We start from the raw sequence: 13,867 nt of genomic DNA, 5'->3' as shown, positions 1-13,867 counted from the left end.
CACTTCAACAGTTTGATGCCCAGAGGTTGTTGTGGAGCAGAGCGCAGCCACTTTACGCTTCAAGTCTGTGCAGAAACACACGTAGGTGAAAAATTAGATGACTGTATCTAGATAACTATAACAAAAAAAATGGTGTGACCACAAATGAAGCAAGTGTTGTCGACATTACTCAATCCACCTGTCACTCAAGCACATGGAGAGAATGGTAATAACACCAGAACCAACACATCTATGGTCAAGCAAAGTAAATCCATCATGTTGCTAAAATGGTCTGTCTTGTGTCTTAATACAAATAGATTAACAAACAGACATTAACATGAATACACAGACCGACATATCCCCAGACATGCATTCATATACACACACGGCCATTTAGAGCATAGATACATTCACACAGAGCCTATTTTTTTCTGCCTGATTATTTTTCTGACTGATCAATGACTGGCCCATGGGTCATCTCATGACCAGCATTAAACATTAGCTCACCTGATAAGGCCAAAGCTATTTGAGTTCAGTGAAGAAGACCCTGAGAAGTGGTTGAAAGCTCAGAAAAGAAGTGGAGCTTCTGGTTGAATTGATCAACATCACGCTCCTCTGGGGAACAAGAGTGAACGTCAGTGGTCAAAACGTTTAATGGAGGAGTCCAAACCATTCACCCCTTGGACAGAGCTCCATGCAGTGTCGTTCAGGACAGCCTCATCACTGTCACACCAGAAGAATCACAGGAGGGAAGTATACAATAATAATAATGATGGCTAATTTCCATTTAGCTGCTCCACTTCAATGGTCCTGAAGTTGTGTATGCTGGATCACTGTCATGTGTACTGGGGCACTTTATTACAACAGAGGACTTGGTCAATGTTTTGAATGAACACGAGATTCATGTGAAACACGTCTGTAATCCAACATGTGACCGGACACACGGCACCTAACTTTTCAAAGCTCATGTTACAGATTAAGCAAAGGTACCAGAGTGATTGTTTAGGACTACATTACTATCATATAATAGTTTGTAAAATGTGTAAGGAATAGATATGTTTACTTCTCACCCTAGATTTGCACAATGACAAATGTAAAGAGGGTGAATGTTGCATTAAATTTATTCTACCCACACTAGTTTCTATTTCATTAGCAAGATAATATGTGTTGTTTTTGGATTCATACAGTCCATCATGAGAGATGTATGCCAAGGAGCCATGTACCTTAGACGTACTGCAATTTGAAGTGTGTATCTTTAATGCATCCAATAGTGTATTCATATTTATATATACATGTATCTTGCTCGTAGTGTATTCATCGTTCTTATACCTCTTAATACTGCACTATTCCATATACATTTCCCACTGTATATGTCTTATGTATTTACAAATTTCACTTCACTTAAAATATGCACTCTGCACTGTGACCGCCTTTTTTGCACTTCTGGTTTTATGCTAAACTGCGTTTAGTTTTTAATAAGCACTTGTACTGTGCAAGGACGATAAAGTTGAATCTTATCTAAAAAAGACTTTTGCGTGTACTTTAAGTCGATGGGTGATATGAGGAGTTCTGCTCTTTGGAGGTGAGTGTGTGGCTCTTAAAAGAGCCTTTGTGTCGGTGGTTTCCAGCAGCTTTGCTTTACTTGGACTTTGGGGCCTTCTCGGTCTTCTTGGGCAGAAGAACAGCCTGGATGTTGGGCAGCACGCCGCCCTGAGCGATGGTCACTCCGCCCAGGAGTTTGTTGAGCTCCTCGTCGTTGCGGACGGCCAGCTGCAGGTGGCGGGGGATGATACGGCTCTTCTTGTTGTCGCGGGCGGCGTTTCCAGCCAGCTCCAGGATCTCAGCGGTGAGGTACTCCAGCACAGCCGCCAGGTAGACGGGGGCGCCGGCACCAACGCGATGTGCGTAGTTGCCTTTACGCAGCAGCCTGTGAACACGACCGACGGGGAACTGGAGCCCGGCGCGGGAAGAGCGAGTCTTTGCCTTCGCCCTGGCCTTTCCGCCGGTTTTACCTCTACCAGACATAATAGAAATAGATTGATTCCCTAAGACACGCCAGAAGAAACTGCGGTGAACAGCTCGAACCCTCGTTTATATATCCATGGATCGAGCGGGACGATTCATGCCAGACCAACCACAATAGAAGCCTCAGGCAGAGCAGCGGAGGACGGCCTGCACTTTTGTCCATTAAGCAGCGAGTACCTCAGGAGGAGCCTATCACCGATCAGGACCCGGGGATCTGGAGCAGCGTCACCATGTCACGGCTCTGCAGTTTATAAGCAGAGTGTCTGTCAAGCGCTCCACTCTTTCTCCCGATCGCAGAGACAAGAAACAAAATGGCAAGAACCAAGCAGACCGCTCGTAAATCCACCGGAGGCAAAGCCCCCAGGAAGCAGCTGGCCACCAAGGCTGCGCGTAAGAGCGCCCCGGCTACCGGCGGCGTGAAGAAGCCTCACCGTTACAGGCCCGGTACCGTGGCTCTGAGAGAGATCCGTCGCTACCAGAAATCTACTGAGCTGCTGATCCGCAAGCTGCCCTTCCAGCGCCTGGTGAGAGAAATCGCTCAGGATTTCAAGACCGACCTGCGCTTCCAGAGCTCCGCTGTCATGGCTCTTCAGGAGGCCAGCGAGGCTTACCTGGTCGGCCTCTTTGAGGACACCAACCTGTGCGCCATCCACGCCAAGAGGGTTACCATCATGCCCAAGGACATCCAGCTGGCCCGCCGCATCCGCGGAGAGAGAGCTTAAACCACTGTTCCTCCACTGGCCATAACAACGGCTCTTTTAAGAGCCACTTCACTGCACTCAAGACAAAACTCCTCCGCTGCCCCGCTTCTAAGCACCGTCAATACATATAACACACTGAATAATTGACTGCAGAGTTCAAAGTAAATATCAATACCATTGAGGCTATACTTAATTCAATTACTTTATGTAAAGTAACCAAAGTATATTACAAATCTGTCTATAGATTTAAACATTTATCCATTTTAGTTTTACAACACGTTTTTAGTATTTCATAATACTACATAAGAGAGTTGACAGTAAAATATTATACATTTACATTAATAATATACATTAGTAGCTCTGCAAATAATACACATTGGAAAGTATGCAAGCTAAGACCTGGCCTGCTATTAATCTAATCATTAATATTGCTTAGTGATGGGAAGATCGGATCATTTTACCAACTTGGTTCTTTGCATCTCGTTCAGTAAAATGAACAAATCGTTTTTCAAGTCATTCATTCATTTCAATGCGGGAATTCCTGCATTAAATTAATGTATTATGACAGGTTGGATGATTTGAAATGGTCAATTATTATCAAATTAGCATTTAATTATCACGGCAAACAATTACGCTGCACTGAACTGTAAGTAAAGTACAAAAAGTTGAAATGACGAAACCTGTATTTATCACTTGTGAACAAATATCATTCAGGTCTTACTAAACCTAGTCACGCGAAAGTGAACGAGGTAAACAGATCCTTTCTGTTTCCCCTTCTGAGCCTATGCAGGTCACGTGGAAAATGAGCCAAAGACTCGTACCCGGCAGATGAACGAATCGTTCACCTCCCGACCGTGTCTTCAGCTCAATGATTTGTTCATCTGCCGGTTACGAGTCTTTGGAGCCTTTTTCACGTGACCTGCATCAGCCTAGGCAACAGTCCCGATGCGCGGCCAGGAGAACATGAACGATTCTCTCTTTGAGAGGACTCGTTACTCCCACGTCCTTGTAAGGATTTTTTTCAAAATGAATTGTTCACGTACGAAACATCGCTAATATTGCTACTTTCGCTTCACCTGTTAATTGGAACCATGGCCAGAGGTGCAATGAAATAAACTGTTTATTTGAAATGACATGACCTAGCCTTTTCTGAGAAACCCATCTACTCGGTGCAAACATTTATTAAACAGTATAAGTTATTTAAAAATGTGTCTTTGGTAAAACATGTCCCCCAGGGATTGGGGCTCTCATACACATGTGAAATATTTGCAGCCTTGAACATAATTGTAACAGTTGCCGTACAGTCATTCATCAACAGGACATGTTTACCCCAACGACATAGACCCGGATTGATCCCTGTCACTGCAATTGTACTTGCATTGATGCATCTTACCAACAGTCACACATTGATTTCCAAGGCAACCATATCAATGTCCTATTCCCACTCATTTCTCATTTAATACAAAAAGTCAAAAGGTTGTATCATTTATTTTGTAGAATATGTTTATGCTTCAGTGGAGTTTGCATTGTCTCTGCTGTTTTTGAAAAACTATTTGTCTCATCAGTGTTAGCTCTCAGTCAACCTGTCCATATGTTAACAAAACCACATTAATATTACAAATGAAGGCTTTAGTGTCAACCAACACACTGTGTATCCAGAATGTACACACATGTGCAGTATGTGAAAGTGTTTGTGTAGATTGGTGTGGGTAAATAGTAGCATGTAAACATGTTATTTGAACCATTCAAAAATACCTTATTTATGCATTACCTCAGGGGGGAATAAAAACACTTGAAATGTACACTTGAGTTATAATTTTCCAATATATATTTTTGTTTAAAACTATAATAATTACAATTTGAGGACAACAGGAGGGCTAAGGGAAAAATAATAACATTGGTTTGGTTTTTCGCTCAAGGTTGCCCAATATTCACAGAGTAGTAAGCACACACAGTATATTTGTCAAGATTGATAATTGATAATACTGCTTTAAAAAAAAAGGATTCCTCTGACCTTAAAGTCACAGTCATGTGTCGGCAACAACACAAGTTAACCTCAGGAGATTAGGGCCATGGTCAAATTATCAATGATATCATAGCAGCTGAAGAGGATGTGGCAGATCACTGATTTGAGAGAGAGGACAACACGTCCTGCAGTAGAAAAGTGCAATTGGATTTGAAAGAAACTATTTTCAATTCTAGAGGTTATGCAGGATGTATTCAATAGGCGTATCCTCTTCAATTGAATTCATCAAGGTTACAATATTAGTAAAGAGAGGCTGTTTCCATTTTGATGAACATCTCGTTAGAGTCAGGACAGTTTGTCTCCATAGAGAAAGTGTGTGGCTCTTAAAAGAGCCGTTGGTTTGATGTCTCCGCAAAGTTGTTTACTTGGAGCTGGTGTACTTGGTCACTGCCTTGGTGCCCTCAGACACGGCGTGTTTGGCCAGCTCCCCGGGCAGCAGCAGGCGGACGGCGGTCTGAATCTCCCTGGAGGTAATGGTGGAGCGCTTGTTGTAATGAGCCAGACGAGAGGCCTCACCGGCGATGCGCTCGAAGATGTCGCTCACGAAGGAGTTCATGATGCCCATGGCCTTGGAGGAAATCCCAGTGTCGGGGTGGACCTGCTTCAGCACCTTGTACACGTAGATGGCGTAGCTCTCCTTCCTGGACTTTCTCCTCTTCTTTCCGCCCTTGCCGGGGGCCTTCGCCACCGCTTTCTTGGAGCCCTTTTTGGGCGCTGGCTTCGCTACTTCAGGCATTGTCACGAGATTTGTTCGTTCAAATGAATACAGGCGTTGACGGCCAGGCTGTATATGAACACGTTACATGTAAAGCGGTATGTGCCGTTCCCTCTCTGTCATTGGCTGAATGTGGAGCGCCAGTGTAACAGCACGTGGGAGTGTCTCCATGTTCATGAGTCCATTATTCTGCTGGGGACAGAGGTTGAACTGTTGGGGGGTTAAGAAATGCAAGATGTCCCTGAAGCATATTATTATTTATGTTAGCATCACATACGTATCATTTAGAACAATCTGAACCAAGGCAACCTGATAAATACACAGCTCTAAATGATAAGGGAACACCGTGGAGAGGCGGTGGTCTAGTGGCAGAAACTTGGACTATGGGCAGAGAAGGTCTCTGGTTCGCCTCCACGGAGAGACAACAAAAGAAGAACCTGGATTGATCTGTCCAAAAATCCAAGAGTCTCCCTACCCTGTCTAGTGCCCCTGAGCAAGGCACCTTACTCCCCCAACATCTGCTCCCGAGCGCCATACATGGTCGCTCACTGCTCTGTGTCCTGCACCAGATGGGTTAAAAGCAGAGATTAAATTTCCCCACCTGCATGAGTGTGCCTTTGCATGTCTGTACATGTGTTTGGGACTAATAAATGCATCTTAATCTTAATCTTAATGTCACAGTAAAACACCAAGTCAGTTGGACTTCAGATTCATCAACCTTTCCATTTAGGAAGCCCAAGTGATTGTGAATGAATTTCACCGGTTTTTGTGCAAATGAAAGTGACAACAAGTGCAATAAAGAGGCACAAGCAAGACAACAACACAAAGGGAACAGTTTTATATGTGCTGGCCTTCGCTCTCTCCTCATCCTTCCTGACTGAATCTTCTGAAGTTTCATGCTCTGCTAGTGTCCTTGTCACTACCTGTAGCATTAGGCGGTCCCTGAAGTCCTATCAGGTAGCAGAGATAATCTAGCTCCTCCAGGATAGAACGTCCAAACGTGTAGGAGCAAGAAGGTTTGTTGTGTGCCGTAGAAGAGCATCAACCCATCAGCAGAACCGGTATCGGCTCCTTTGTGCGTGGAACATATACAGGTGTAGCTGGCCAACCGCCCTCCCAAAGAAAAGAAGGGAAAAAAATATGATTGTGATAAATTTTGCACATTTTTATTACAATGGTCATTATTATTTAAAATTGATTAAATTAGACACGTTATAGACACTTGGTCCTGCCTGCTGCCTCCGAATAGTATAGTCCAATTAGCTGCAGCGTCAAGACCTGTTTAATAGAGTACAGGGAGATTTCAGCCGGTAAAAAGTCACCTACATCACTCAGATAGACTTTCATAATAACACGTTGTCTTTCAAAGTGCATGCACTGCAATCCCCGACAGCACACACATGCACACAGGCCCTGGGAGCCCACTCACTCGCTCAGAGCAACACAGTGATATGTGAGGAGCGTTACCATGAACAATCTGGTGAGTGACTTTGTTGAAGAACAGTGGACACAGTTATAATACAAAGTTTCTCACTGGTAACATCTGGTTACACAACCAATCAAGTGCTGTGTTTTATTTTGAGTGTGTATTGCAATAGTGTCTCCATTAACCAGTGAGTGAGTCCATAGGTCAGTCAGTCAGGGTCCAGAAGGCTTCAGTGTAAGGCCGTTGCCAAACTCCCGCAGTACGAGGGAACGTCAGTGTTTAACGCACGCTGTGGTGTGCACGTAGAGGACCACTCCTGTGTTCTTCATAGCAGCAAATGTAGTTGCTCATTGTGAATTTAGTTATGCACTGAGTGCCTGTGTGTATATATATAAATGTGTGCGTGCGGATATGTGTGTGAGTGTCTGTGTATTCATGTTAATGTCTGTTTGTTAATCCATTTGAATTAAAATAGTAGTCAGATAATTGTTGTAACATGATGAATTTATTGAGCTTGACCAACATTTCAGTTTTTCTGGTTGTCTTACCACTCTCTCCACATGCTTGAGTGAAAGATGGAATGAATAATGTAACTACCTTAATTTGTGGCCAGATTGTTGTTGATGTCATAGTTATGTAGATACAGGGGGTTACTCGTTTTTCAACTATGTGGGTTTCTACACAGACTTGAAGCGTAAAGCGGCTGCGCTCTGCGCCTCAACATCCATTCAAAGCAAAAAACTGATCAGGTGCAGCACCTAATCAAACAGCTCTGTCCCTGTTCCTGAAAACAGATTTAAACAGTTTTTTACTCAACTTAATGTTCAACTGATCAAGTGTATGCAGCTCCATAGCTCATTTTCCAAACTCAGAACAGACAAGAAGCTGCAATAAAACGAGAGAAGCTGAGCTACTGGAAAACAAAGCTTCTGACCAGACATGTAAGAGAGTTCAACTGGTAGTGGACGTTGTTCCGGTATCTGGAGAGCAGCTCAGTCTGCCGGCTGCCTGCTGTTACTACAGTATATCGACACATGTATATATAAATAACAGTATGAACAAACTGTTTTTCAAGTGGCACTTACAAATTTGGAATTAAAGAGGAAACTACGATTTATAATGTTATTATTTGATGTTTTGTCATGAAATAACTTCAGAATCTTGACAATGTAAGACATCTACTCGGATAACAAGTTATTGTTGATAAGCAGAGGATATGAGCTCTCTTTGTCGAAGTGTGTGGCTCTTAAAAGAGCCGTTGTGTTGTTGGCCTGTTGGAAAGTAAGTTTATCCGCCGAAGCCGTACAGAGTGCGACCCTGTCTCTTCAGAGCATACACCACGTCCATGGCGGTGACGGTCTTCCTCTTGGCGTGCTCGGTGTAGGTGACAGCATCGCGGATCACGTTCTCAAGGAAAACCTTCAACACGCCGCGGGTCTCCTCGTAGATCAGACCGGAGATACGCTTCACTCCGCCACGGCGAGCCAGGCGGCGGATGGCGGGCTTGGTAATTCCCTGGATGTTATCACGGAGAACTTTGCGGTGACGCTTTGCGCCTCCTTTACCGAGGCCTTTTCCTCCCTTTCCTCGTCCAGACATCTTTCTTCAGTAAGATGAGATCTAGTCAATGCCCCGCTCCGCGGAACCACAGCCATTCATAGGCTGACTGAGGACCTGATAGAAGACAAAGGCAGGCGGGCATCTTCTTCCTCCGTGGCTTATCATGGCCGCTTAAGTCTATGGTGCGCTAGCGCCTCCACAGGTTTGGATGTAGGACGGTAGATATTAAAGTCTGACACTTTATCAGTTTTGAGTAGCCGTAGGACTGTAGCACGTTTCCATCAAGTAGGAATAGTGCCTGTGAAAAAGGCTTGGTTAGAAATAAGAGTATCATTAGGACTGATTGTGGAAGTACTTAGTCAATGTATGGATATTGAGCAAAACAGTGGTCACACAAAGACTCAGCTCACAATCTCTCCCTTAGCCCTCCTGTCATCCTCACATTTAAATTGTTTATCTTTTGAGTCCTTTTGACCCCAGCTATTAAAACCCTCCATAACATTATTAGAATAAAAATTGTAACCTAAGTGACCAAGTATGGTTTGTTTATTTGTTGATTACTTAAATAGCTTTTTATCTAAAACACAATCCCCAACCAAACGTGTTGGTTAAGTGTCCAGCAGTGTAAGCACTTGATGCTTGTCTGGCACTGTTTTTGACAGTGTTATGGACATGAACATGTAGTATAAGTCCGGGGTGACAGCGTGACTATGTTGCCCTTTCATTTGGCAACATTGGATACTGACCATCTTTAAAAGCACCTCATGTATGCTTGAAAGTGTTGTTGATTACAACCTGACATACGGCTGGATTCTGTTTTCCTATATTCATCTGGTTTGATTTGCAGATAAGGACATTGGATGAAATGGTCATGGTTTTCGTGGGGGTCTCCTTAACATTGTATTTTCAAACCCCCGCTACCCGTAGCTGTCCGTCAACAACGACGACAGCGTAATGAATGTCGCAGATTCAAAGTTCCCAAAACAGGCCTTATCAGACAGCTGCAAGTTTGAACAGCGATGTGAAGCACACTCATTTTAACCAGCTTCCAGATTAACACCAAGCAGCAAAGGTTACTAAAAGTCACTATGTGAGGGCTACACATTTCCCACACATATTCTTCCCAAACTGCCCCTGTCTAACAAACGGCATTTTGTTTAAAGTTGACTTTCATTGCCAGCTTCACAGACACGCACACATGGATAATACAGATTTCAGTCTTACAGAGGCGGTGACACTAGAGGCAGAAACTTGGACTATGGGCAGAAAAGGTCTCTGGTTCGTCTCTGGTTCGTCTCCACGGAGAAACCACAAAAAGACGAACCGATATTTATCTGTCAAAAAAATCCAGAGGATTCTCCGTACCCTGTCTAGTGCCCCTGAGCAAGGCACCTTACTCCCTCAACATTTGCTCCCCGAGCGCCGTACATGGTCGCTCACTGCTCTGTGTGTCCTGCACCAGATGGGTTAAAAGCAGAGGTTAATTTTCCCTCCCTGCATGAGTGTGCCTCTGCATGTCTGTGCATGTGTTTAGGACTAATAAATGCATCTTAACAAGCTCAACTAACCTCTGGGCAGAGGGACCATCTCTCAAATTTGTCTTTGCTGTCGTACCTTTGATTCATGAGTTAAAAACTATGAGATCAACAACAACACTGCTATTTTTGTTATGCTGGGGGGGACGGGGGCAATCATTGTTGGCATTTAAAGTATTGTGTGTTATGGTGTTTTTATATAAAGTAATATGTAAATAAAGTCTGTTTGAATGGATAAAATGAAATGTTTACAAGGCTACAATTTACACAACAAACACTGTGTTTATCACAAATGTACACACGTGTGCAGTATGTGAAAGTGTTTGTTGACACTAAGGCCTTCTTTTGTAATAGGAATGTGTTTTTGGCCATACAAATGTGAGAAGAATTGATCTATTGATCAATAGGTAACCTATTGACAGGTTTACAGAGATTTCTCACACACGGGTCAAATCGTTTTTCAGAAACGTTTGTCATGTTGAAATGATCTTTTTACAAAAATAATAATGATCAAAACATACAGAAACATGTATCCCAGTGTTAATATGATGAGCAAAAGGTGGTATTTACTAAGTAGAAAAATTCTCAAATTCATTTACAGCTTAAACATTTTCTGGAAAATAAATGATGTAGCCTGTTAACTTTTGGTGTTAAATGAGAGAAAAGTGCCACAATATTAAGTGGACCATTGCTTGAGGTGAATATTGACAAATTCAACATGGATATGAACTGTACCGCTACTGACTCTCCAGCATCCTCAGAATGAAACGTTCACGGCTCTGATAGGAAGTCTGGCTCAACTTCACCAGGAGCCTCGGCCATCAGCTGTGTGTTTGCTACCTGCACAATTACTTGATTTTATTAAAAAGAGATCATCAGCAGGTGCTTGTTTTCACGAGGTGTCTCCGAGTGAACATGTGGAGCAGCTAGGAAACGGGTTTTGGTGGAGCTGTGGTGCTTTGGAACTCATTTTAGGAGAGAAACTAGTGGGAAAAGCCGCTGAGCAGCGCTGCTCACCGCGATGAACGGGTCGTGTTTGGAGGCTCCACCGACCAAATGCAGAGAGTATCAGAGCTCTTCATGACTTCAATATGAAGACAAATAAGTCCGCTACCTGCTTCCTCACTGTCAGCCTCCAGCACCGCTCACCCGCTGAGTTTTTACTCGTTTATCAGTGGAGAGAAAACACAAGTGTCTCGGCGTTCACACTGCACACGGGAGCCACGGCTCGACTGAGTCTCCACGGTTCTCATGGTGTGTTCAAGTACCGCCTCCCGATCGGGACTCTCCATCAGTCCGGTAACTCGCTCCGATAGTTCGTCGTTGATCTATACGCAAAGAGAAATATGGCAGAAGTCGCTCCAGCTCCCGCGCCAGCCGCCGCCAAGGTTAAAGCGGCCAAGAAGAAGGTCGTGAAACCGAAGACCGCCGGCCCTAGTGTCAGTGAGCTCATCGTGAAGGCCGTGTCCGCGTCCAAGGAGCGCAGTGGCGCGTCAGTGTCCGCCCTCAAGAAGGCTCTGGCTGCCGGAGGCTACGATGTGGAGAAGAACAATTCCCGCGTCAACACCACCATCAAGAAGCTGGTGGTCAGTGGGACCCTGGTCCAGACCAAGGGAACCGGGGCCACCGGCTCGTTCAAGATGAGCAAGAAGGTGGAGACCAAGGTCCAGAAGCCGGTGAAGAAGGCCGCTCCCAAAGCGAAGAAGCCCGCCGCCAAGAAACCCGCAGTGGCTAAAAAGCCCAAGTCGGCGGCAGCCAAGAAGCCAGCAGCCGCTAAAAAGTCCCCGAAGAAGGTGACCAAACCAGCAGCGGCCAAGACGCCCACCAAGAGCCCCAAGAAAGTGGCGAAGAGCCCCAAGAAGGTGGTGAAAAAGGCCCCTGCTGCCAAGAAAGCCCCCGCGAAGAAGGTCGCCAAACCCAAAGCGAAGAAGACCGCAGCCAAGAAGAAGTGAGCTGTACTCACAGTGAAACATGTCCATCCTGGTAAAAGGCTCTTTTAAGAGCCACACACATCTTTGCACAAAGAGCTGTTTCCTCATAAATCATCACCACTGGCCATAAATATATGAGAGACCGAGTTCTTAACTAAAGGGAGTCAAGTCTTTTGTTCAATGTTAAGATTTAGAAGTTAGTTCACATCAAATAATATAACACATAGCTCTAGACTCTGAGTGAAGGAGAGGCAGACTACTACTGACACACATACATCATGTAATATGATGTTCAGCGATATCCACTTTATTTCATTAACCATACTTCTTAAATAGTGTGCCTTTGTTGTTAGAGTTATAGTAGTTTCCTCGTGTCTTTCCTTGCTAAATATGTAAGTGACTGCTGCTTAGGAAAATGACAATTCCAACTTCACATCATATATATATGAATATGTACTGTAGTATCATCAGGCAGCCAACAGATGAAGCTGCTCTCCAAATGATGTGAACCGGAACAACGTCCACTACCAGACAAACTCTCCTCCATGTCCTGTCAGAAGCTTTGTTTTCCAGTCGCTCAGCTTCTCCTCTTTTTTTGCACCTGCTTGTTTGAGTCATACAAATGAGCTCTGTAGCTGCATCAACTTGATCAGTGGCTGTCATTAAACTAAAGTATTGAGGAACTGTCATCAGACACTGCAACACCAACAGAGGGAGTAGAGAGTTTTTCCAGGTGAGGCTTTTCTCAGATTTATGATTAGAACACTAAGATCATTTTTTCAGAGTAAAATAATATGTTTTTTAATCTTGTTTCAGGTCCATGGACAGTGATGTTTGTTTTGTTAAGGTGCTGCACTTCAACAGTTTGATGCCCAGAGGTTGTTGTGGAGCAGAGCGCAGCCACTTTACGCTTCAAGTCTGTGCAGAAACACACGTAGGTGAAAAATTAGATGACTGTATCTAGATAACTATAACAAAAAAAATGGTGTGACCACAAATGAAGCAAGTGTTGTCGACATTACTCAATCCACCTGTCACTCAAGCACATGGAGAGAATGGTAATAACACCAGAACCAACACATCTATGGTCAAGCAAAGTAAATCCATCATGTTGCTAAAATGGTCTGTCTTGTGTCTTAATACAAATAGATTAACAAACAGACATTAACATGAATACACAGACCGACATATCCCCAGACATGCATTCATATACACACACGGCCATTTAGAGCATAGATACATTCACACAGAGCCTATTTTTTTCTGCCTGATTATTTTTCTGACTGATCAATGACTGGCCCATGGGTCATCTCATGACCAGCATTAAACATTAGCTCACCTGATAAGGCCAAAGCTATTTGAGTTCAGTGAAGAAGACCCTGAGAAGTGGTTGAAAGCTCAGAAAAGAAGTGGAGCTTCTGGTTGAATTGATCAACATCACGCTCCTCTGGGGAACAAGAGTGAACGTCAGTGGTCAAAACGTTTAATGGAGGAGTCCAAACCATTCACCCCTTGGACAGAGCTCCATGCAGTGTCGTTCAGGACAGCCTCATCACTGTTACACCAGAAGAATCACAGGAGGGAAGTATACAATAATAATAATGATGGCTAATTTCCATTTAGCTGCTCCACTTCAATGGTCCTGAAGTTGTGTATGCTGGATCACTGTCATGTGTACTGGGGCACTTTATTACAACAGAGGACTTGGTCAATGTTTTGAATGAACACGAGATTCATGTGAAACACGTCTGTAATCCAACATGTGACCGGACACACGGCACCTAACTTTTCAAAGCTCATGTTACAGATTAAGCAAAGGTACCAGAGTGATTGTTTAGGACTACATTACTATCATATAATAGTTTGTAAAATGTGTAAGGAATAGATATGTTTACTTCTCACCCTAGATTTGCACAATGACAAATGTAAAGAGGGTGAATGTTGCATTAAATTTATTCTACCCACACTA

At 43.8% G+C, this 13,867-nt stretch overlaps 3 protein-coding genes across 3 annotated transcripts; 1 reads left to right on the top strand and 2 right to left on the bottom strand.

The window, feature by feature from the left end:
• Positions 1–1,599: 1,599 nt before the first annotated feature.
• Positions 1,600–2,175, bottom strand: LOC133962468 (histone H2A-like). The gene has a single exon (XM_062398085.1). The coding sequence runs from the start codon at positions 2,002–2,004 to the stop codon at positions 1,618–1,620; it is 387 nt and encodes a 128-aa protein (XP_062254069.1). The 5' UTR covers positions 2,005–2,175; the 3' UTR covers positions 1,600–1,617.
• A 135-nt stretch (positions 2,176–2,310) lies between these two features.
• Positions 2,311–2,868, top strand: LOC133962466 (histone H3). Its single transcript, XM_062398083.1, has one exon. The coding sequence runs from the start codon at positions 2,316–2,318 to the stop codon at positions 2,724–2,726; it is 411 nt and encodes a 136-aa protein (XP_062254067.1). The 5' UTR covers positions 2,311–2,315; the 3' UTR covers positions 2,727–2,868.
• A 1,137-nt stretch (positions 2,869–4,005) lies between these two features.
• Positions 4,006–5,477, bottom strand: LOC133961984 (histone H2B-like). The gene has a single exon (XM_062397412.1). It carries the CDS (start codon positions 5,465–5,467, stop codon positions 5,093–5,095), a length of 375 nt encoding a protein of 124 aa, XP_062253396.1. The 5' UTR covers positions 5,468–5,477; the 3' UTR covers positions 4,006–5,092.
• Positions 5,478–13,867: the final 8,390 nt, after the last annotated feature.

This window comes from Platichthys flesus, chromosome 10, assembly GCF_949316205.1.
Source record: "Platichthys flesus chromosome 10, fPlaFle2.1, whole genome shotgun sequence".
Classification (NCBI taxonomy): Eukaryota; Metazoa; Chordata; class Actinopteri; order Pleuronectiformes; family Pleuronectidae; genus Platichthys; species Platichthys flesus.
The sequence above is the reverse complement of the archived record's forward strand: the minus strand, read 5'-3'. Positions and strand labels throughout refer to the sequence as shown.